General features: G+C 34.1%; 2 protein-coding genes across 3 annotated transcripts; both read left to right on the top strand.

Moving 5' to 3' along the window:
- Nucleotides 1–1,394: 1,394 nt before the first annotated feature.
- On the top strand, nucleotides 1,395–5,681 carry LOC8277134 (UPF0426 protein At1g28150, chloroplastic). Of its 2 annotated transcripts, none has more exons than XM_002525437.3 (3): nucleotides 1,395–1,550; nucleotides 1,702–1,881; nucleotides 5,269–5,681. In XM_002525437.3, the coding sequence occupies exons 1-3, from the start codon at nucleotides 1,515–1,517 to the stop codon at nucleotides 5,443–5,445; spliced, it is 393 nt and encodes a 130-aa protein (XP_002525483.1). In that variant the 5' UTR covers nucleotides 1,395–1,514; the 3' UTR covers nucleotides 5,446–5,681. The 2 variants fall into 2 exon arrangements, with proteins under 2 accessions (XP_002525483.1, XP_048227441.1); XM_048371484.1 differs by having other exon boundaries at nucleotides 1,489–1,577; nucleotides 1,630–1,881.
- Nucleotides 5,682–12,295: 6,614 nt separating this feature from the next.
- LOC8277139 (sufE-like protein 1, chloroplastic/mitochondrial) lies at nucleotides 12,296–24,050 on the top strand (the record flags this gene model as incomplete). Its single annotated transcript, XM_048370585.1, has 2 exons — nucleotides 12,296–12,816; nucleotides 23,995–24,050. Coding segments are annotated over exons 1-2 (387 nt in total), but the record flags the coding sequence as incomplete, so codon positions are not given.
- Between the last annotated feature and the right edge of the window lie 1,631 nt (nucleotides 24,051–25,681).

Raw genomic sequence — 25,681 nt, 5'->3', positions numbered from 1 at the left:
TTAAAGTAAAACAAAGGGATTACTAAGTAAATAGCTAGGCTAGATATTATTTTTAGCATATAGTTTTAAATCATAAGCATTTGCATTGCATATTTATTTATTTTTTAGTTACTTTACTTTATGAATATCATTTTCTCAAAATAATGATTTAGAGTATTTAGACTTACTTTTATTGTCTTGTGTTGATAATTAATCTTTATAATAAGGGGCTTCATAGTTCCTTGAGAAATCGACATCGTCGTGGACTTACCCTTACTATAGGAACAGTTTGTGCACTTGCGAGTACTAAATTAGACACATCAATAAAGCCAATACAAAAAATTAGTAAATAGTTAACATCATTAAATATTATTATTTTAACATATAATTACAAAATTATTAATTAAATAAAAAATACAATTATAATTAATATATAAAACTCTACTCATCTAAGATCTTTTCAATTTTAATTTATAAAAATCTATAATTAATATTATCTTTGCAGATAATAATTTATTGAAATAATCTTGTTTTTATAATTTTGCAAAATTATTTCTTTTTACAACTAAAACTATTTTCTCCATTATCTTATCAAATTAATCATTTATAACATGATGATACTTTCATATGTTCAATAATTAATTTTGAATACTATTTTATCATATAATAAAATTAAATTAGATTATTTCTGCTAGTGCTAAATTTGTTGAAAATAAAAAGTAAATAAAATAAAACATTTTTATTAGAAAATATGAAAAGTGGCAAAGTAATTAAGACTTAAAAGTGTCAGAACATTTTTATCAAATTTTTACTTTAAAAAATTCACTCTTGAAGAAATGGTTCACCCATAGGTGATGGTCAACTTTTGTATATTGATTATGAAATGCCAAGCGTTGGTACTTCGCGAAACGTTCCCGGGCACACTCTGAATGGTACTTCCTCGTTGAAGCCGTACAATTTTAAATTCCAAGATATCTACGATTCGTCATAAACTTGATCGTAAATAGGAAGGTTGGCGATTTTCTTCAGGTCTTATATAATAATATAACAACATTTGAATTTATATTTTTTAAATATAGCATAGAAAGTTGATCTTACTCTTTATATAGAAAGCTAAACTTTACTTTCTATTTTATATCTAATAAATACGCTATAAATTTTTATACACTTAATTAATTAATATTTATAATATTAATTTTTTATTAATAAAAATTAAAAAATGAATGCTTATAAAAATTAAAATAAAATATACAATATAAAAATTCATTTAACTTAAATAATATTTTTTATTTTTTATTATTTAAGTATTTTTAAATATATTTTATTATAAAAATTATGCTAAAATATCATTCGAGATGCTCTAATTAATTGGATAGAGACGGCTGGAAGGGAAACAAAAAGAGGGATCATCTTATAATTAGTATGAAACATTAAGGACAATCTTGTAAATTACCTAAAAATCCTTTCCCATTTAGAACGGAGGAGAAGAAGAAAGAAGAAGAAACTGAAGAAAGCTGAAAGCAACTGTGAAAGAAATGGCGCTCTGTATGAACACATCCTCATGCAGCGTGGTAGATTCATGCTATCCCTTTTCTGCTATATATATATATATATATATACATATATATATATATATATATACATATATATATATATATATATATATATATATGATGACAATAAATGTTGCAGTGTAATTTCGATTTGAATTTGAATTTGCAGAAGACTCTAAGAGAAACCAATTTAAGGCGATTGTCATCTTCGATTTCTTGGCTCAAAAGCAGAAACGATGGAAGGTTCTTATATCTGGGCAGTATAAAAAGAGAAGGCTCCGGTATGAAGGTTCAAGCTTCATGCTTTTTCAACCCCACCAATCAACCCATCCTTAAAGAAGTTCTTAAGGTATTTTCTGCTCACTTTGCATTTGATTAGATTGTAATTTTTTTATTTGCTCATTAGGGTGATTGGTTATTTAATGCTTTGACTTGGTGTTTTCATTTCGCAATTTGTTCTATGAATTTTGTGATTTTTCCTTATACGGTCTGGAATTTGAGAATTATGGAAGTTCCGAAATGCGTTAAAGAATAGTGAATTTGCCTTCGTGTTTAATTTTTTCTTTCGCTGTTGGAGTATAGCCGCATTTTGAAGTATATTAATGACTGGTATGAGTTGGTAGTTTGGAATTTGATCAATGGAATTTATATTTCATGGTCTCATATATGGTCAGGCTGTTTGCCTCCCGGATTGAAATTCTCTGATTGTGTTCTTTGTCTTTTGTACGTATAATTGTGTAATTAAGTATAATCTTAAATTAAATCTTGTTTTTCAATTTGATAAAATGACTAGCCATTAGGAGTGATGGAAGGTATTGGTAATTTTGTACGAGCGCCCAACGAATAGCATCTCAATTTTTCTGTTCATTTACACTCTTAAGTGGTTAACAGACAACATCTTTGATGGTGGGTTTCTGAGTTTGTTCATTCAGAGAAACTCTTCTCTAATTGAGTGGTACAACTAGCACTTCTTTTTTTTCTTCTTATTATGATTTATTACTTTCTAAAGTGTACTCTTTAACACACTAGGAAATCCATATGCCATTGTGGTCATAGCTGGACAAGGTATAGGAGAACCAAAAATCTTTGTTGTTCCTATTCAACAAAATTAGGAAAACGAGAAGAGAGAAAAATTGTACTTTTCAATTTAAAATGAGTTTTCTTGAAATTGGATATTGCTAAAGCTAAGCAACTTTCTTGGGAAATGAATGGAAGTGCTTTTGAAGGAGAAATATGACTATTAGTTTAATCTAGTACTTTTACTAACTGTGGTTTCTTTGTTTTGGTTTTACCTCAGCTAGCAACCATTTATTCTTTCCAATTTTTTTTCTTTCCTGATATGTTCAATTGTTTCGGGCTTGTTTGGAAGGTTGTTGTTTCCATTTAATTTTTAGGAGAAAAAGAAATTTATAGTGTATTTATTAATTTCGTTTCATTCTCTCTTAGACCTATTCTCATCTTGTTTTAGAAAAGTGCAGCAGAATTGAACGGATTAAGCAACTTGCGCGAAAGCCGTTTCTTGAAACCATAAAATTTGGTGTCTCAATGTATAATTTTGAAGCAAGACCATCTTTCTATTTCAAATTGAAGAATCCCATCATCCCCTTGTTCTTTTCTTGCTCTTTTGTACTAATTCCTTTTCTCTAGGTCTCCATTGTCCTCATCAATGCTATATCTCCTATGTATCCTACTAGATCTCCTCCTCTAGCATCATCTTACTGAATGATAAAGGTTGATGTTTTAATCAATTGAGCAAGTGCTGATCCATCAATATCTCTCATGCGGTTTATGTGCAAGGAGATTATTCAGGTGCACTGGATGTTTTTGATTGATTGGGGCAAGTTCTTTGTTTAAGTGCATTGTTGCAAGGGTAAATTAAAACTTGTGGGAAAGAGTCTAGAGATCAACCTGCTGCAAGGTATAGAGGAACCAAATATCCTTGCTCCTATTCAGCACAATTAGGAAAAAGGACAAGAGGGAGGAAGATTTTACTTTGACTTTAACTGGAGTTATGTTAAAAACTTAAAATTGGATGTTGCTAAAGCTAAGCTAACTTTGGGGAAATGAATGAAAGGGCTTTTGAAAGATAAATGAACCTGTAAGCTTAAGCTGACACTTTTACCAAAATTCGTTTCTTTGCTTTGGCTATAAACTCTTTTAGTGACTATCCATCATTGCCAATTATTTTTCTTTCCTGAGATACTCAATAATTTCAGGCCTATTCTGGAAGCTTGTTGTTTCTGGTTTCCATTTATTTTTCTCAAGAGAAAAAGGAAACTTGAAGTGCTATTGTTAGTTCCATTACATTTTCTTTCTCTCACACCTTTCATCTTGATTTAAAGATATGCATCATAATCTAGAAGAATAAGGCTGTGTTTTCTTTATGTTGCGTGCTCAAATTGAAAGCCATCTCTCTCTTTCAAATCAAACGACTCCTCAATTGCCTTACTCTTATCTTGTCCTCTGTCCATCTTTTTCACTAACGTTATTTCCTAGTTATCCTATCTAGATCTCCTCTCCAGCATCATCTTTCTTTGAATGATAAAGGGTAATGTTCTTTGTTTAAGTAAGCTGTTGGAATGGTAAATCAGAACTTGCTTCTGAAACCTGTTTTTGGAAGGATTAGTAGAGATCAATGTGCTGCAAGGACTCAGGTGGGTCTGTCAAAGAGGTTTTTCTTATAGTTCTAGTTTGAAAATATCACTAGTTCCAGTGTCTGCGAGTGTGGGGGCTAGTGTGAGAGAAAATTTTCTCTTAAATACTTCCATGAAATCTGAGAAGCCATATTGCTCTGTGATTTTGACATTTTTGTTTTGAGGCAATGGGAGGTGAGATGGTTTTCTAAAGAAAAGTCCTTTTAGTTATCAATTTTATTTTGTGGATTTTTGTTTTCCCTTTTTGTGTTCTCTTCTAAAACATAACTAGGGCAGGCTGACCAAAAATGAGAAACAAAAATGTGTAATAGTATTTCATAATTTGGCCAGGCCAGGCCTGGTCGGACATTGAGTAAACTACATTTTTAATTCTGCCCCATGAATAAATGGGCTTACTCAGTTTTGCCCTGTTTTAGGAGGAAAATTCTCTACCCAAGCCTGGTTAAGTAAGTGAGAGGGTCGGATGGGCCAGTGGGTACTTGACATGTGAATAGTTCTAATTATAAGGAGTTCATATTTCTCATATTATTTGTAAGAATTTGACTCTGATCTGTGTTATTTGATGAAATTAGTGGTGGATTCATTTTAACCTGAAAACAGACAAGGTGTTTTTGCCAGAGTGATAATATACATGTGTTATTGTTATTCAGCCAAAAGGTTGGCCTTCTTAATATCCTTTTAGAATCTATGAACAATCTGCTGTAGAAAAGCATATTTCATACTCACTGTGGTTCTCGCCTTCAGTTTTCATATTATTGAGCCTCCTGTCCTAATTAAACTTTGCTATATTAGTAATGAGAAACAATTTTCATGCGACGTGATTACCTTTTTGTTTAAATATGTACTGCAATTAGGTGTGTTTGCCATAGCAGTTTCTGTTCATGAGATAATAGTTTTCCTCGTTTTGCGGCAGAATCATTGGGAGTAGTTGCTTTAGAAGCTTACATTCTATCTTCTTTTTTATCCTTCTTTACAAGGTTGCGATTAGCCAAAGACATTTTGCTGTTCCTTTTATGATCTATATTCTTAAACATGCATTGCTGTTCTAACTACAGCTTTTAATTATTTTGGTTTGTGTTTAGGAGCCAGTTGCATTCCTGGGCGGGATGTTTGCAGGGCTCTTAAGGCTTGATTTGGAAGAAGAACCACTTAAAGAGTGGGTAACAAGAACTGTAGAAGCCTCTGGTATTACAGTAGAAGATATTGATGCTGCAGGGTCGAAACCTGAAGAAGTACCACAACAGATAGATATTGAATAGATACTTGGTGGCAACATTTTGAGGTTGATGAGGTTTAGATCCTGATCCGTACGCACTCTGAAAGTGGTCTCATCTTCCCAAAGGCACCCGAAATTGTTGTATGATGAATATACTCAAAATAGTAATATGACCACCTTGTATTAATTAATTCAGGGTCAACAATACTCTTACAATTGGCAATGGAAAATTAAAGCCTAGTGGCAGAGAATGAGATCATCATTCTCATTATTCTCTTTTCTTGCGCTTTTTGTTCATACCATAAAACATGTCTATATGATTCAATCTTTTAACAGATTTTTTATGGCACTTTAGTATTTTGAAACTTATATCATTAGCAATTTATATTTAAATTTACTAACAGATTAATTTTGATATATTTAAATTCACTAGCAACTTAATTTTGATAGTTATAAATTCTTTGTCCAGCATTTAGATTTTTTACTAACTTAGCTTTCAATTGATTTTGAAAGATAAAATCCATTTTAGATTTTAGATTTTTTTACTAATTTAATAGATAAAACTAATAATAATAAATTTAAATAAAATTACTAATGATATAAATTTTTTGGTAGAGTATTACAAAAGTCATTATCATTTGTTTTATTTAATATAATCCTATTAGTTTTAAAGTATAACATGTCTTATTTATGATGAGAATATAAAAAGAATGTGTTTAGCATTTCTCTATAAGAAAATCATTAAGACTTCTGTGTCAAAAATTAAATTGTATGGTCAGATTTTTGTATATTTCTTTCGGTGTTCTTTTGAGCCCTAACAAGGATGCACATGGACACAAGATACCGACATAATAAAACTAGAACATGAAAACACAAATATTTATAAAAATTTAGGAGGGATATACTAATTAGAATATATATTTATTGTATTTAAAATAGAAAATATATTTTTATGCAAATTAAATAAATAATAATAATAACTAGTATATCTCACATAGACAATGTTCTAGTTTATTTTTAATTACATCATATATATATATATATATATATATATATATATTGTTAAAGAGTTTGAACAACAATCACATAATCTTATTAGATGAAAATAGGAGTTTAAATAAGAAGAAATCATGCAACTACTAAATCTAAACAATAGCTCCTAAGAATAAGCTAGCTTCCTAAAGACTAGCTATATTCCTAAGGACTTGGTGAGTTAGCTAACATCCCTTGACCAAGCACATTATTGTTATCTATTCCTAACAAACCCTCCCTTAAACTAATTGTGGGACACAAAGTTAGCTTAAACATCTTATCTTTGAACTCCCAAAAGACTTCTGAACTTGAAGAACGCCTCTGTTGGCAGAGGTTTTGTCATCAAATCTGCAACTTGATACTTGGTTCCACAAAACTCAACCTTAATGACTCCATTTGCAACCAACTCTCTTAGAAAGTAGAAACGAACATCAATATGCCGGCTTCTCCCTTGTAACACTGGATTCTTTGTTAGCTTTATTGTGGAGCTATTATCACAATAGATTACAATGCCTTTATCATTACCACATCCAAGCTGTTCTGTAATCCTTCTAAGCCACACAGCTTGGCTTGAACACCCTGCAGCTGCTACGAATTCTGCTTCTGTGCTAGACAGTGTAACTATAGGTTGTTTCTTGGATAACCAAGAAACTATCCCTCCCCCAAGCATGAACACATAACCTGACGTGCTCCTTCTATCATCTAAGTCTCCTGCATAGTCACTATCTGTGTAACCAATTAAACCAGAGGCAGTTCCCTTATACATGATACCATAGTCCAGTGTTCCCTTATTGTACCTCATGATTCTCTTGGCAGCTTGTAAATGCAAATTAGTTGGCTTACTCATGAAACGACTGATGATACTGAACACATATGCTAAGTCTGGTCGTGTAGATGTTAAATACATCAAGCTTCCAACCAATTGTTTGAAGGTTGTCTCACATGTAATAGCTCATGTTTCATCTTTATGCAATTTTGTCCCTGGCACCATTGGTGTCTTTACTGTTTGACAATTCTTCATTCCAAACTTCTCCAATATTTCCCTTGCATACTTCTTCTGACACATAAAGTTGCCATGAGAAGTTTGAGAAACTTCTATGCCAAGGAAGTACCTCATCAATCCCAGATCAGTCATCTCAAAAGTGCTCATCATGGACATTTTGAAATCTTCAAGCATTACTGCACTGTCACTTGTATAGATTAAATCATCAACATACACACTTACAATAAGTAGATTACCTGCCTTGCTCTACTTAGTTAAGAGTGTTTGCTCACTTTGACACTTTTCAAAGCCTTCCTGCACAAAATACCTCTCTATCCTGCTAAACCAAGCTCTAGGTGCTTGTTTTAGCCCGTAAAGTGCCTTGTGCAACTTGAATACCTTATTCTCTGAGCCTTTTTCTTGAAAACCTTATGGTTGTTCTACATATACATCTTCTTCTAGTTCTCCATGAAGGAAGGCAGACTTGACATCTAGCTGATGAATCTTCCATTGTCTTTGAGCTGCAAGAGAAACAATTGTTCTTACAGTCTCCATTCGTGCAACTGGTGCATACACCTCTCCATAATCGATGCCATGCTTCTAAGAGTAGCCTTTAGCTACCAATCGTGCTTTGTGTTTGTCCAAAGCTCCTTCTGCATTCAATTTAGTCTTGAAGATCCATTTGACTCTAACTACCTTTGCCTTGTTTGGTAAGGTAACAAGTGACCACGTCTTGTTCTTCTGTATGGACTCAATCTCCTTCTTCATTGCTTCAATCCAGTGAGGTTCCTTGATAGCCTCTTCAAAGCTTGTAGGATCATTACTCACAATTGATAATGCCATGTTCTCATGTGTCACGCCTGGTTCATCTACTTCTGGCATTGCTCCTTCATCTGTTATGTAGTCATCAAGCCAAGCAGGCTTACGAGAGATCCTGCCAACTCTGGTTTGCACTGTTTCTTCTTCTCTATCTGCAGCATCTGCATCTGCATCAGTTCTTGCTTTTGCAGACTCTGCTATCTCTACATCTGGTGCCTTTTCTTCCTTTGATTTCTCATGTTGATCTTCCCTCCCTAGGTCTGAGGCTCCTGAAGACCAAACAACACCATCAGTTTCATTCTCATTGAGCTGCATCAAGTCTTGAGCCTCATAGGTAGATGTCCATGGCCAATTCTGATCTTCAACAAAAATTATATCTCTACTCACAATAACATTGTTAGTAAGAGGATCTAGCAGTGTATATCTCGTCGATTTATCATTAAACCCAAGAAATACACATTTTCTGCTCCTGTCATCAAGCTTTGTTATTCTCTCCTTTGGCACATGAGCATATGCTAGACAACCAAAGACCTTAAAATGTGCAACTGATGGAACTCGTCCTATCCAAGCTTGTTCTGGCGTCATTTTTGTTAAGGCTGCATTTGGACATCTATTGAGAATATGATTGCTCCATCTTACAGCAGCTGCCCACAACTTCTTTGGCATTCCTTTTTCAGACATGATGGAGCGCACCATATTCATCAATGTGCGATTCTTACGCTCAGCAACTCCGTTTTGCTGAGGAGAGTATGCTGTGGTGAGCTGGCGTTTCATGCCATGTTCTTCGCATAAGGTTTTGAAATCTGCTGAGTTGAATTCACCACCTCGATCAGTCCTTAAGCACTTCACAGCTTGACCTATTTCCTTTTCTACCATGCGTACAAAACATTTGAAGAAGTGAAGAGTCTCTAATTTTGCAGCTAAGAAATAAACCCATGTCTTCCTACTAAAATCATCAATAATGCACAAAACATATCTCTTGCCACTAAGACTTACTGGTTGAATAGGGCCACATAGATCTGTAAAAATAAGCTCCAAAACTTGAGTGGCACGCCAAGTGCTTTTCTGTGGAAATGGCAGATGATGATGTTTGCCAAGCAAACAATCTTTGCAAATTGTAGTGGTTTTTTCTAATGCTGGTATTCCTCGAACCAGGTTCTTAGTTTGAAGCTGTAGAAGTGCCTGGTGGTTTAAATGGCCAAAGCGTATGTGCCATAGTGAGGTAGTCTCCATGGTACTAGTAGTAAGCATACATGTTACTTGAACAAGAGACTTGTAGACATCTGGGAAAATGAGGAACATCCTATTGTGACTCATGGTAGTATGAACGAGCAACCCCTTGCTTGGATATGATATTCTACATGCCCCCTTATTAATCAAAATAGCAAGACCTCTCTCTTGGAATTGTCCAAGACTAAACAAATTGTTGGTTAACTCAGGAATATAGTAAACATCACAGATAACACAAGTCTTATTGTTCAATGTTACCTTGATGTTACCTTTCCTTTGTACTTGCATTCTCTTTCCATTGCCTAGTTTGACAGAACTTTTGAAACTTGAATCCAGTGTGGAGAACCATGCGCGATCTCCACTCATGTGATTGGAACAACATGAATCCAGGCACCATCCATTCTCTTTTGTACCAGTAGAATGCAATGTCATTAACACTAGCTCATCATCCTCTTCTGCACAATTAGCTTCATACTTCTAATCTGGACAATCAGATTGAAAGTGTCCTAGCTTGTGGCATTTGTAGCACATGATATGCTCCCTGGATGAATTCCCCATCTGCGACCCCATCAAGGCCCCTAATGTCCTTCCTACCGCCTGCATATGTTCAATCATCATGTGTAGCTTGCAAGACCTGATCATCACCCTCCACCTCTTTGTCTTTCATAAACTTTTGTTCATGGACTAATAACGAACTTTGAAGTGCATCAATGGTTAAAGTCGTTATATCCTTAGATTCTTCAATGGAGCAGACCACGAAATTCTACCTCTCTGTTAGAGATCGAAGAATTTTCTCCACAATCTGCATATCGTCCATGCATTCTCCATAGTTACGCATCTCATTTGCAATGACCATGGTGCGAGTGAAGTAGGCTGTGATACTCTCACCAGGTTTCATTGCTAACATCTCAAATGAGCCTTTGAGACGATTGAGTTGTGCCCTACGCACTCGTTCATTTCCTTGAAACTTGATTTGCATTGCCTCCCAAAGCTGTTTGGCAGTGTCTCGATTGGTGATAGTTTTCAAGGTGGCTCGATCAATAGCAGCAAACAGATAATTCTTGGCCTTCAAATCTTTGAGGCGCAACTCCTCCAATGCCTTCTGGTTGGTCACAGATTGTGTATCGTCATCGAGAGGAATTTCACCGATGACACACCAAGATTTTCGAGCGCAAGAAGTTTTCCATCAGGAGACTCCAATGCTCATAGTCTCCATCGAATCGAGGAATACAAGGTTGCGCAAAGCTGTTTCCACCTTCGTTCTGCATCTTTGTGAAAACTGTAATACAATGACTACGGAAGGTATAGCTGAAGTGTTTATGTGCACTCAAACGAATCGAACAGAACAGTCCCAAAGGATTTGCTCTGATACCAAATGTTAAAGAGTTTGAATGAACAACAATCACATAATCTTATTAGATGAAAATAGGAGTTTAAATAAGAAGAAATCGTGCAACTACTAAATCTAAACAGCAGCTCCTAAGAATAAGCTAGCTTCCTAAAGACTAGCTATATTCCTAAGGACTTGGTCAGTTAGCTAACATCCCTTGACCAAACACATTATTGTTATCTATTCCTATCATATATTTGCATAAACTTTTAACTTGTGTCTTATATTTTCTAATTTTATTTAAAAGTATGATGTTTGTAAATAAACCTAAGAATTAATTAAATTTTAAATTTTATTTTTTAATAATTTTATCTAATTATTTTAAATTATAAAATAAATACATATACTTGCAATTTATTTTCAAAAATATTTTTTTATAACATTTTTAAAATTTTACAATGAGAAAAATGATATGGCAAGTCAATTCTGTTTACTAATATAAAAATTAGTGAGTTAATAAATTTTTTATTACATTTAGATGTAAAATATGTGAAAAAATATAAGTACATGAGATTTTTAATGGTTACATTATTAAGTTTAAGATAAACTATTTTTGTTGATTCATAATTATTATTCTTTTAATAAGCACAATCGATTTCTTACATCATCCTTTTTACTATAAAATTTTAAAAATTATCATAGAGAAATATCTTTGAGATGTAAGATATAAATTAAAATTGTTAAAAAATATAAAGTTCGGAATTTAATTTTATAATTATTTAAAAATATTATTTAATTGTAGATTGCTGTAGATTTAAGGGATTAAGTTAGAAAACTATTTAGTTCCCCTTTTAAAATTATAAAATTCTTTCACCATATTTTAAAAATGTTCAAACCATATCCTTAGAAAAAAAGAAGAGAAAGTTTAGACCGTATCCTACAAATATCCTGATCGTACTCTTACCACTTTTGATAAGAATATAAATAATAAAGTATTTTAATAAATATGTGTATAACGAAAAAGAGATGAGTATAAAAAAATGATATAATTTTATTATCATTTTTATTATGTGATTTTTAAAAAAAATAAATAAAGATATATAATTATAAATTATAATAAAAAAATTTTACTGTTAGTAAATTTTAATTCACAATAATTTAATTATTTTATTTTTTTATTAATTATTTATATTGTTCATATATAATAATATTATGTATTTAAAACTTAACAAGTCATAATATCATTATTTAATTATCAAATTAATTTTATAATATGAACGAATCTGTAATATGAAAATCAAATAATAAAGTTATAAACTATTAAATTAAACTCACAGCATAGTGCACAACCAATATAATAAAATAATAAGCGATTAAAATAAAAATGATTAAATTTTTAAAATTAAAATTTTTAATAATAAAAGTTTTTATCATAATTTATAATAATATATTTTTCTTTATCTAAAAAATATTATTAAAAATTGTCACTGCACCCTGAGGATAAATTTTTTTATACTTATTTCAAAAAACAAAAAGTTGGTGTTTCCTATTTTGGGCCTTTCAATTTGATATTGGCCTAAACATCTTTAGTTAAAATTTGGATGCGTAGCATGTAATTCGTGTCAAATTGCTAAGGAAGAAGCATCATAGTGTGGCAGTGATCCGTGAGAAAGAGGAAAGAGGGGACAGAATGGGTTCGCGAGGAGCAAACATGGTGATTTTAAGGGCAAACAGAATGAAATCCAAGTTGCAGTCCGCGTTAGAAGCAACTGTTATAGAAATAGAGGACGTCTCCTACCAGCACGCGGGTCATTCTGCTTTTAAGGGCGATCACGCCGAGACCCATTTCAATTTGAAGATTGTTTCACCCAAATTTCATCAACAGACACTCGTCAAGCGCCATCGCATGGTCTATGATGCTCTGGCCGATGAACTCCGCTGTGGACTCCACGCTCTCTCCATTGTCGCTAAAACTCCCCGAGAGGAAGAAGTAGCTGCTGCTGCTACTCTAAATTGGAGACGTTAGTATTTCATCGCTTTTGATTTTTCTTCTAATTTGATTACTGATTTATTTTGATATCTGTTTCTGGGTAATTCTTGGCTTATGAAATTCTGGTTAATTGTTTTTGGGATTATGTTGATTTCCGTGTGGCACTCATGTTACTCGTATTTATGTGTATTTTGTTGCCTGACGCCTGATTGGAAGGCATTTACTTTGGATTTTTCTGCAATGTCATAGCAGCGGAGATTATAAGAGAATATAAGCTTTCCTTTTTATGCAATGGCCAACTAATGGACTGTTGTAATTAAGAATAAACATTGGACAGGAGGACATAAAATTAGGGTTTATTTGAGGACATTAAAACTTTGGTCATCTTGTTTAATTTTTTAAGAGAGAGTTTCACGGTACACAGTCCTTTTTTAAAGGCCTAATTATCTAAAAGAAATTCCCAAAGTATTCATTTTTTGACGATTTGATATTTGTTTTATCAAATTTTTTACACACATGCTTTTTTTTTTTTCTCAAAATTATAATTCGGCCGCAGTTTCGAAACCACTGGTTGCTTACGTGCTATTTTCTTTTAAAAGAAAAGAGGTGAGTTAGAAAAAAAAAATTGCCAAGACTCATCAACATCACCAAAACACACGTATTTCTTTTCTCAAAACTGATAGTTTAGGCAATAGAGTTTTTCTTCTCCACGCCATAATTATCACCACCTCTTGTTTATTTGCCTCCACCACTGTCCTGTTAAAAATATACTAGATCCATCAACTGCAACCAAGTCAACTAATAGCTAGTCATATTTGTTAGTCTGTTATTATCTTTTGTAAATATAATCTTCAAGTAACTGTCATATATTTTTTATTATTATTCTGTTGTAACAAACTCATCTCCTCTTTGTAAAGGATATACTAGATCCATCAACAGCAATGAAGTATACTAATAATAATTTCCTAAAAACCTATTAATGCTTTATGGCATCAGAGCCTAAGAAGCTAATCAAAGCTCTCTAAACCGATCCATCCATGGCCTCTTCAGTTCAAGACATTTAGATTATATCTTTCAACGCACCTTCACATTTTCTCACCAAATTATCCCAATCCAATTTTTCTGTTTGGAGAACCCAATTTCACTCAGCTCTTATAGGCTATGATTTACTCGGCTATATTGATGGCACCAATCCCAAACCTGCAATAAGGCACCAATCCCAAACCTGCAATAACAATTCCTGACCCAAAAGACAGTACCAAAACCATACAAAACCCATAATTTACACTTTGGTACAAACAAGACCAACTGATTCTAAATAATTCTTGACCTAAAAGACAGTACCAAAACCATACAAAACCCATAATTTACACTCTGGTACAGACAAGATCAACTGATTCTAAGCTATACAGCAGACGTACAATCTCACATCTCTTATGTTACCTCCTCCAAAGAAGCATGGGATCGTCTTTGTGTTCTATTTGCCAACAAATTCCGCACTCATATTGTGTCTCTCAAAGAAAAACCTCACAACAAACCACGAGGCACTCGCTCAATCACAGAGTATATGCAGGATTTTCGAGCCACTGCTGATGCTCTTGCCATAGCTGACAAACCCATTGATGAAGAAGACTTAATCATACATGTTCTTGTCGGGGTTGAACCAGATTTTGCTCCTGTTGCTGTTGCAGCCCGCTCGCGTGATAATCTAATCACCTTTGATGAATTGTTTGATAAGTTGGAGGCTTTTGAATGAGAAAACAAACCTAAAACACTCGCAGATCCATCCATCACCCTGGCAACAGCTAATCATGTAACTCTTCACTCCAAATCAAAATCGTCCATGGAACTCTCGCTCCAACCAAAACTCCAATTGCCACACATGGAACACCAACTACAGAAACCAAAACTCATCCACCTCTAACAGTCGCTCTAATTGGAATTCACCTCGTTCAAACAAGTTTCCAAATTCATTTGCATTCTTTTGCAATTACTGTGAGATACTAGGTCATCCAACTCATGAATGCCGTAAACTAGCTCGATTTCTTCAAAACAACAATGTGCAGATTGGCTCTACACCACGTGATCAAGTATCTCAGTCTACTGTCAAGATGACATCTCTCAACAGGCCTTCATCTCAACAATGGCTTTTCGACACTGGCGCATCTCACCATGTTACTGGAGATGTGAATAATCTGCAATAATTTTCAGATTACGGAGGTCCAGATGAACTCAATATGAGTGATGGTTCAGGTTTGCGGATATCTCACATTGGCAATAGTAAAATTACTCATAATAACACTACATTTTCTTCTCCTCTCTGAACCCAAACCAGTAATTTTTTATTTTTTATTTTTTTTGTAATTTTACCATGTCACTAATTGATAAATCTTAGCTTTTTTGTATTTTATTCTTATTATTGTTATTGTTCTTGTTCTTGAGGAGGAGACTCGGGTAACATATTCTTCTAATTTCCAGTACTTTATACATACATAAAAATTAGCATGGAGAGACAATATTAAGTGGCTTGGTGGTTTGGTATTGTTAGTGGTAGAGGTGGTGGTGGTACTTTTAGTGTCGATAGATGTTTGGGTCTTTATAGACAAAAAAAAGTGGTGGTGGTAGTGGAATTATTTTATGGTTAAGTCTGGAAATTATTGAAATTGTGCGTTTTAAAGATAGGATAAGTCAACATCCCATCAGGTGACTCATCACTTTTTGGTGTTAAAAAATACTGTGTTTTTTGTAACGCCTGCATTTTCTCATCATCCATGTTATGTGCATTTATATTTAATCATTGGGCATATGATAGTATATCAATGATATTTTTATTTTATGAGAACATATATATATTAATTATAAGTAGAAAATAAGAAGCATGATATTAGATTATTAATTTAGATAAGTTGATTAAGTACTTGGGTTATGTGTATTAAGCCTTAAGACTTAATTGAACCAATAGTTGAAGGTTGGGTAAATAGATTGGACTTAAAAGATACAATTAAAAGTTAGTACCTATATATGGTTAGTAAGAATTAATTTAGGGTGATAAAAATAGTTTAGTAGGTGGTGGCATTAAGAGAGGAATATTGGAAATTGGAACCATGAGTAAGCTCATTTTACCTCTTCATTTCTCTAAAATTCGTACATGGCCAAAAACACAAAATTTGGAATAAGAGAGAGGAGTGGAATACCTAGAAAAACTTAAGATTAAGATAGGTTTTTGCCAACTATTGAAGGAGCCAAGCTAAAGCTAAAGGATTTAAGTATATTAGCAACCCAAAAGCTGAAATTGGTAAGTTGTTACTTGAGTGTTATTAATTTGTCATTAGGGTTCATGATTACAAATTGGAAAAACTTCATTTGATGCTCTCATTGATTAATTAAAGGTCTGATTATCATGAATTAGTAGAGTATTGAATGATTGCATAAAGATTAAGCTTGATTTAAGTTTAAGTATGTTAAGATAGAAAACTGTCAAAATTCCAGCAACCTTGATGTTCTGTATTTTAGGCATAACATGGGTTATATAAGTCCAAATTAAGCTTAGTTGGTGTCTATGGAAAGTTTAAAGAATCCTCTATAACTTTGTAGTTTTGTGATTTTGCTATTTTTGCCGTTTTGGTTGCTTAAATTGAGCAAACAGATTGCTGCTCGGGTACAACTAGCTGTATGACCCTTGCTCAGTAATTTGAAAATAATTAAATATATAGAAGTCGGAATTGAGTAATTCTTCTTGGAGATGAAACTAGACGCATAAATGGATATGTCTATTTAATATGAGATTTTTGTATTAAGCCAATTTTTCCCAGCAATAAATATACCTTGGTACTAAATTCTGTCTAGAAAACAGAAATGTTGGAGATTAGTTTTATGCAATTTATTGATGTTAATTTGAGTTAAATTGGTATTTAACTAGATGAGAAATGTTTATAGGATATTAAAACAGTAATTGAGAGTCTTAGAGGAAGAGTTAGACCTATGAATTAGAGAGGGATGATCTTGTAATGCATTAGAACTCGCATTTACATGAATATTTGTAATATGCATGAAATGTGAATTGATGAATGTGTTGACAGGTACTCAAAGGCCCTGGAAAGGAAGTTGTGGAGAAAGGAGGTTCTTATATGCTAAAGGAATAAGTATATTTTGAGTAAGTAAATAGTTAATATTTGCTATGTTCATATATTTAATCAAATGTTCGCAAATGGTTGCGCTTTGCTTAATATTGTTTATGTTTGAATGACTGAGATGGAAATGATTGGTGTTGAGTGGAACAATTGTTATTGCTGAAATATGATATAAGTGAAATGATTGAATTGTGATGTTAAGTGCATATGTGCATGTGAATGGTGGATTCCCCTATGAAAAAAAAAGATATATATATAAAGCCTTGGGAGGCTAAAGCCTAGAGAGGCTATAAAAGTGTATAATGTGAGATGAGGCGAGTACCACGTGTGTGATATGTGAGGATGAGGCGGAGCAGCACATTAAAGGGGATCCACAAGCCGTGAGAACTAACCATAATTGTTGAATTGTATTTCTTCTATGATGGTTGTAATGAATTGAGTAGAATGGTATGACTTTATACCTAAACTATGAATATCATGGAAAGTTATGTGATTGGGTGGAAATTGTATTAAGTGTATGTGATATAGATTATGTTGATTATTTATTTACCGAGCTCGGAGGCTCACCCCTCTCCAAAATTTTTCTTTTCAGGTTTGTAAATAGTAGTGCATCCGTTGGTTGTATGCGAAGTCTAGCTTTTAGCAGCTCAAGTTGGGCCGGGTTGTGAAGTCTCCTCCCGATGCATTTTTGTATGCAGTTATGTGATATATATGGAAGTATGCCTTATAAGGCATAAGAAGATGTTTGTAATACTTGTTAAATGATGTTTAAGTATAATCATATGTTTATATGTTAATAACCTTGTGTCCGGATTCTTAACAACCTACATATTGACCTATCTACCCGTAGTATATATTCTACGACGCTTGTATGCTTCCGGCTAATGTTTATTGGTTAACATGTGATGGGGGTGTTACATTTTAGTGGTATCGAGCAGGGATTAGATTCATTGGGAGTAGATTCATGTTGCACATCATTAAGCATATGATATATGTTCTTTGAACTTGACCGAATATTTGCATTTCATATATATAGATGGAGAGACAAGGAGAACACGCGAATCGGCCCAGATAAGTCATTAGAGTCTGCATGGTCATGAAAATGCATATGAACATTATCAACATGATGAGCATGAGCTACATTCGAAAATGCCGCACAATCGAATGTACAAAATGTTATGGAACAGTTTATGGATTTTCGATGCAACGGCGAAACAACAAGCACCCTCGGCCTCAACAACAAAAGGTCATGATAAATAAGAATTATGAAAGAGTTAGGAAACAAGGTGCTAATGTTTTCAAGGTACTACCCGATCCTGAGGTCGAGAAATGGTTACGAAATACGGAAAGGGTGTTGGATAGATTTAATTGCACATCCGAACAAAGGCTTCTATATACAGTGATCTTTAATAGAAAAGATGCACTTGATTGGTGGGAAACAGTTTTAAGAAGCAAAGATCGACCAATGACTTTGACTTGGAATGATTTCTTGAGAGAATTTCACGAGAAGTATACTCCGAAATTTATAGAGACAGAAGAAGCTTGAATTTCTTCGGTTGAAACAGAATGATATGTCGGTTGCAGAGTACGAAGTTCAATTTGTGAGATTATGTAAGTATGCACCGGAAGAAATAGCCAATCAAGAACCGAAAGGAAGAAATTTGAGATGGGTTTGAGGCTTGACATTCGTGAGAAAATGGCGTTGAAACTTCATAATTACAATGCCTCAATTGAAGGCCGCTTTGAGAGTCAAGAAACATCATTTGAAAGGAATACTATGGAAGCTAAAAAGAAGAAGATCATTGGTGCTTATAGTAATCCTCCAAGACATATTAGTATTTCTTCGTTTAGAGGCTCTAATTCACAGCCGGAGTAGTTATCGTGGACGAGGGTTTGGTGGTCGATCTAGTAGATCCTCCATAGTACCTTATAGTAGAGGTGGATACAATTCATCCGGACTTGAGGGAGGACAAGTTTCAGCCCAAGAGGGGTTTGCTCCGCTTGTCCCACGTGCAACAGGAGACATCGGAGAATGTTGGGGACCTAGACCAGAGGTATGTTTTACTTGTAGTAGGCCAAGACATTATTCTAGAGATTGTCCTATGAGAAGAAATAATGCTGGAGAATCTTATACAATGGGTCAGAGTAGTGTTGGTGAAAATATTCCAGTTGGTTCAGGCAGAGGCAGAGGAAGAGGTGGCAGAGGAGGTTTAACTATTTCAGCAACACCATCGGAACAAATTGGTCAACCACAAGCACAAGCTAGAGTATTTGCTACTACTAGAAATGAAGCATTTGTAGCACCTGAAATTGTTAACGGTATACTTTCTATTCATGATTCCGATGCACATGTTCTTATTGATCCCTGGATCCACATGTTTATTCATATCACATGATTTTGCATCGCATGTTCATGCTAATATAGAGGCATTAGGTTATGATATATATGTATCTATGCCTGCTTTGGGGTATTATCACGATGAAATACGATAGTGAGATCATGTCCTGTAGTAGTAGATAGTGTCAAACTACATGCGATTTGATTGTTATTAATCTTAGAGAGTTTGATGTTATTTTGGGGATGGATTGGTTGTCAAGAAATCATGCTATTGTTGATTGTAAAACGAAGGAAGTGGCTATGGAAATACAAGGAGAAATGAAAATAGTAATGGTGGGTGAAAGGAAGACAATTCCTAATTGTTTGATTTCAAAGAAGGATCGCGTGTCGTTAATTAAAAATGGAGGTGAAGTATATCTAATTAGTTTTATAGATACTACTAAGGTCACCCAGGGTATTAGACATTCCGGTGGTCGGAGAATTTCCTAACATATTCTTAGATGATTTGCCCGGTTTGCCACCAAATCGAGAGGTTGATTTTGAGATTGACATCATCCCCGGTATCGCACCTATTTCCATTGCACCATACAGAATGGCTCCATTAGAATTGAAAGAATTAAAGAAGCAATTAGAAGAGTTACTTGATAAAGGTTTCATCAGGCCAAGTACTTCACCTTGGGGGAGCACCAATTCTGTTTGTGAAGAAAAAGGATGGTAGTATGCGATTATGTATTGATTATAGGCAATTGAATAGGATTACAGTGAAGAATAAATATCCATTGCCGAGAATTGATGATTTGCTTGATCAGTTAAAAGGTGCAACTGTGTTCTCTAAAATTAATTTAAGATCAGGTTATTAGCAACTCCGGGTTGAAGAGAAATCTATTGCCAAGACAGCATTCAGAACAAGGTATGAGCACTATGAATTTATTATGATGCCATTTGGTTTAACAAATGCTCCTGCTGTTTTTATGTCACTGATGAACAAGACTTTCCGTACCATATTTAGATCACTTTGTTATTGTGTTCATTGATGATATTCCGATTTACTCTAGAAGCCCGGAAGAGCATGAACAACACTTGAGAATTGTTTCTATGATTTTGAGGGAAAAACAGTTGTATGCAAAATTCAACAAATGCGAGTTTTGGATGGAGGAAATTGCATTCTTAGGGCATATTATTTCTAAACATGGAGTGCAACCAGATTCATCAAAGATTAAAGCAATTATTGAATGGGAACCGCTTCAGAAATGTTTCAAGTTCAAGTTTTCTTGGGTTAGCTCGGCTATTATAGAAGATTTGTAAAAGATTTTTCAGTTATTGCTAAGCCTCTAACAGCTTTGTTAAAGAAGAATGTGCCATTCCAAAGGACGGAGTTATGTGATCAAAATTTTCAAGAGTTGAAGTAAAGGCTTACTACTACACCGATACTCGCATTGCCATCCGAAATGGAGGTTATGTTGTATATACCGATGCTTCTAGGCAAGGACTTGGATGTGTCTTAATGCAGCATGGGAAGGTTATAGCTTATGCTTCCAAGACAATTCACGACCTCATGAGCTGAATTATCCTACACATGATCTTGAATTAGCGTACTATTGTACATGCATTGAAGATATGGTGACATTATTTATACGGGAAGACATTTCGGATATTTACCGATCATAAGAGTTTGAAATATATCCCTACGCAGGAAAGAGTTGAATCCGAGACAACGAAGATGGATTGAGCTTTGAAGGATTATGATTGCACTATTGATTATCATCCCTGGAAAAGCAAATGTTGTTCTTCGATGCTTTAAGTAGGAAGTCAGTGGAAAATTTTTCAAGTATGATTTGTTACAATGTAGAATATTTAGTTGCACTTAGAGCTATGGATGTGAAGTTTTATGTTTATGACAATGATCCTGTTAGCCACATTACAAGTAAAGCCTTTGATTGGAGATAAAATTAAAGATGCACAGTGTGAAGATTCTTATTTGCAAAGTATGAAGGGTAGAGTACAAGAAGGAAAGAATACACAATTTGTGTTGAAAGATGATGGTGTGTTATTGAATAGAAATCGTGTATGTGTACCCGATGTAGGAAATTTGAGAAAGGAAATCATGCATGAAGCGCACTATGCACCTTATGCAATGCATCCTGGAAGTACCAAAATGTACAAAAATTTGAAGCCTTATTATTGGTGGCAAATGAAGAAGGATGTGGCGAATTTGTGAGTAAGTGTTTGACATGTCGGCCAAGTGAAAGGAGAGCACCAGGCACCGCAGGTAAACTTCATTCTTTATCTATACCCTGTGGAAGTGGGATAAGATTACTATGGATTTTGTTATGGGATTGCCGCGTACATTTAACAAGCATGATGCTATTTGGGTAATTGTTGATCGACTTACTAAATGTGCTCATTTCTTACCCGTGAAGCAAACAGATTCACTTGATAAACTTGGCCGAATTGTATATTTCCGAGATTGTTAGATTGCATGGTGTGCCTATATCTATTGTATCGAGATAGGGATCCCGGATTTACTTCGCTTCCGGGAGAGTTTGCAGAAAGCATATGGTACTAAGCTTCATTTCAAGATGTTTTCATCCTCAAACAGATGGGCAATCGGAAAGAACTATTCGGACATTAGAAGATATGATGAGGGCTTGCACACTTGAGTTCAAGGGTAACCGGGATGATTACATACCACGGATGGAATTTGCGTATAACAACGTTTTCATTCTAGTATCGGTATGGCTCTTTATGAAGCTTTGTATGGGAGGAAATGTAGAAGTCCAATATGCTGGGATGTTGAAGGTTTAAGACAGCTTGAAGGTCCAGAAATGGTACAAGAAACAGTGGATAAAATAGAGATAGTTAAAAAGAATTTGAAAGTAGCACAGATGCATAAAAGAGTTATGCTGATTTGTATCGAAGGGAAATGGAATATATTGTGGGTGATAAAGTTTTCTTGCGGGTATCACCATGGAAAGGAATATTAAGGTTTGGTAAACAAGGGAAATTGAGTCCGAGGTATGTAGGACCTTATGAAATTATTGAAAGAGTTGGACCATTGGCTTATAGGTTAGCATTACCTACAGAGTTGTCTTCTATTCATGATGTTTTTCACGTTTCTATGTTGAGGCGATATAGATCGGATCCTAGTCATATCATTCCGAGCCGTGAGATAGAAATCACAGAAAAGTTGACATATGTGGAAGAACCGATAGAAATTCTTGATCGAAGGGTTAAGAAATTGAGAAATAAAGACATTCCTATGGTCAAAATTAAGTGGAGTCATCATTCACCAAGAGAAGCAACTTGGGAAGTAGAAGAGCATATGAGACAGAAGTATCCGCATCTATTCCATTGTAATGTTGATGAGTTGTTAAAATTTTGGGGACGAAATTTCTTAAGGAAGGGAGAGTTGTAGCACATTTTCTCATCATCCATGTTATGTGCATTTATATTTAATCATTGGGCATATGATGGTATATCAATGATATTTTTATTTTATGAGAACATATATATATTAATTATAAGTAGAGAATAAGAAGCATGATATTAGATTATTAATTTAGATAAGTTGATTAAGTACTTGGGTTATGTGTATTAAGCTTTAAGACTTAATTGAACCAATAGTTGAAGATTGGGTAAATAGATTAGACTTAAAAGATACAATTAAAAGTTAGTACCTATATATGGTTAGTAAGAATTAATTTAGGGTGATAAAAATAGTTTAGTAGGTGGTGGCATTAAGAGAGGAATATTGAAAATTGGAACCATGAGTAAGCTCATTTTACCTCTTCATTTCTCTAAAATTCGTACATGGCCAAAAACACAAAATTTGGAATAAGAGAGAGGAGTGGAATACCTAGAAAAACTTAAGATTAAGATAGGTTTTTGCCAACTATTGAAGGAGCCAAGCTAAAGCTAAAGGATTTAAGTATATTAGCAACCCAAAAGCTGAAATTGGTAAGTTGTTACTTGAGTGTTATTAATTTGTCATTAGGGTTCATGATTACAAATTGGAAAAACTTCATTTGATGCTCTCATTGATTAATTAAAGGTCTGATTATCATGAATTAGTAGAGTATTGAATGATTGCATAAAGATTAAGCTTGATTTAAGTTTAAGTATGTTAAGATAGAAAACTGTCAAAATTCCAGCAACCTTGATGTTCTGTATTTTAGGCATAACATGGGTTATATAAGTCCAAATTAAGCTTAGTTGGTGTCTATGGAAAGTTTAAAGAATCCTCTATAACTTTGTAGTTTTGTGATTTTGCTATTTTGCCGTTTTGGTTGCTTAAATTGAGCAAATAGATTGCTGCTCGGGTACAACTAGCTGTATGACCCTTGCTCAGTAATTTGAAAATAATTAAATATATAGAAGTCGGAATTGAGTAATTCTTCTTGGAGATGAAACTAGACGCATAAATGGATATGTCTATTTAATATGAGATTTTTGTATTAAGCCAATTTTTCCCAGCAATAAATATACCTTGGTACTAAATTCTGTCTAGAAAACAGAAATGTTGGAGATTAGTTTTATGCAATTTATTGATGTTAATTTGAGTTAAATTAATATTTAACTAGATGGGAAATGTTTATAGGATATTAAAACAGTAATTGAGAGTCTTAGAGGAAGAGTTAGACCTATGAATTAGAGAGGGGATGATCTTGTAATGTATTAGAACTCGCATTTACATGAATATTTGTAATATGCATGAAATGTGAATTGATGAATGTGTTGACAGGTACTCAAAGGCCTGGAAAGGAAGTTGTGGAGAAAGGAGGTTCTTATATGCTAAAGGAATAAGTATATTTTGAGTAAGTAAATAGTTAATATTTGCTATGTTCATATATTTAATCAAATGTTCCGCAAATGGTTGCGTTTGCTTAATATTGTTTATGTTTGAATGACTGAGATGGAAATGATTGGTGTTGAGTGGAACAATTGTTATTGCTGAAATATGATATAAGTGAAATGATTGAATTGTGATGTTAAGTGCATATGTGCATGTGAATGGTGGATTCCCCTATGAAAAAAAAAGATATATATATAAAGCCTTGGGAGGCTAAAGCCTAGAGAGGCTATAAAAGTGTATAATGTGAGATGAGGCGGAGCGGCCTTACGTGTGTGATATGTGAGGATGAGGCGGAGCAGCACATTAAAGGGGATCCACAAGCCGTGAGAACTAACCATAATTGTTGAATTGTATTTCTTCTATGATGGTTGTAATGAATTGAGTAGAATGGTATGACTTTATACCTAAACTATGAATATCATGGAAAGTTATGTGATTGGGTGGAAATTGTATTAAGTGTATGTGATATAGATTATGTTGATTATTTATTTACCGAAATGGAGGCTCACCCCTCTCCAAAATTTTTCTTTTCAGGTTTGTAAATAGTAGTGCATCCGTTGGTTGTATGCGAAGTCTAGCTTTTAGCCCATCCAAGTTGGGCCGGTTTGTGAAGTCTCCTCCCGATGCATTTTTGTATGCGCTATGTGATATATATGGAAGTATGCCTTATAAGGCATAAGAAGATGTTTGTAATACTTGTTAAATGATGTTTAAGTATAATCATATGTTTATATGTTAATAACCTTGTGTCTGGATTCTTAACAACCTACATATTGACCTATCTACCTGTAGTATATATTCTACGACGCTTGTATGCTTCCTGGCTAATGTTTATTGGTTAACATGTGATGGGGGTGTTACATTTTTGTTCTCAGGTTAAGAAATAGGAAAGGTATGTTTTCACTGCCAGAAATGGATTAGCTCAATACTATAAAGAGCAAAAATAACAAGTTTTCATGAGATGTAGAATTCAAAGTTCTACTAATATGATGAAAGTTTAAGGACCTAAAGGAAGACTTTGCTAAGCTAAAACAACTGGAAATAATAGTGTACCTAAACAATCTAAAAAAGACAGTACCCCATTCAAAGATGCCATAACATTTAAGCAATCTGAAAAAAAAAATTATCTAACACAAGTCCACGAGCAAAGATGATGCCTTCCTCAATAGCTCTTGCTTCAGCATACTCGACTGACAGCGCATTAGGCACAGGGACATGTCACGTGAGTTTTGTTTTATCCGCAAAGTTTGCCCACATGCGGCCTAGCTCACTTGATTCACCGATATCAAGATTGCTAGTAAGCCTTCTCACGAATGCCAAACTCGGCAAGATGGCAACAATTACGCCAATGCAAGTATGCCTAAGAAAAAGACACAGAGAGAGCATAAGAGTTTGGAAATGTAAGCTTGTATTGCTATGTTCTCAACCTTATACAAATGAAGATGGATGGGGTATTTAAAGGCATGGATGGCTACCATTTCCACTTCCTTAAATGAATATTTTGGAATGCTACCTATATCCATATAAGTCTAGAATGTTCTAGAATAGTCTATAAGTGTCTAGAATATTCTAGAGT

This window comes from Ricinus communis, chromosome 2 (genome assembly GCF_019578655.1).
Source record: "Ricinus communis isolate WT05 ecotype wild-type chromosome 2, ASM1957865v1, whole genome shotgun sequence".
Lineage (NCBI taxonomy): Eukaryota > Viridiplantae > Streptophyta > Magnoliopsida > Malpighiales > Euphorbiaceae > Ricinus > Ricinus communis.
This window is presented reverse-complemented; position numbering and strand designations above follow the sequence as displayed.

Excerpts from the sequence above, each read along its gene's own strand:
- LOC8277134 (XM_048371484.1), top strand. The coding sequence starts at position 1,663 with ATGTTGCAGTGTAATTTCGATTTGAATTTGAATTTGCAGAAGACTCTA. Across the intron at positions 1,882-5,268 it reads TCCTTAAAGAAGTTCTTAAG|GAGCCAGTTGCATTCCTGGG; the intron begins GTATTTTCTGCT and ends GTTTGTGTTTAG.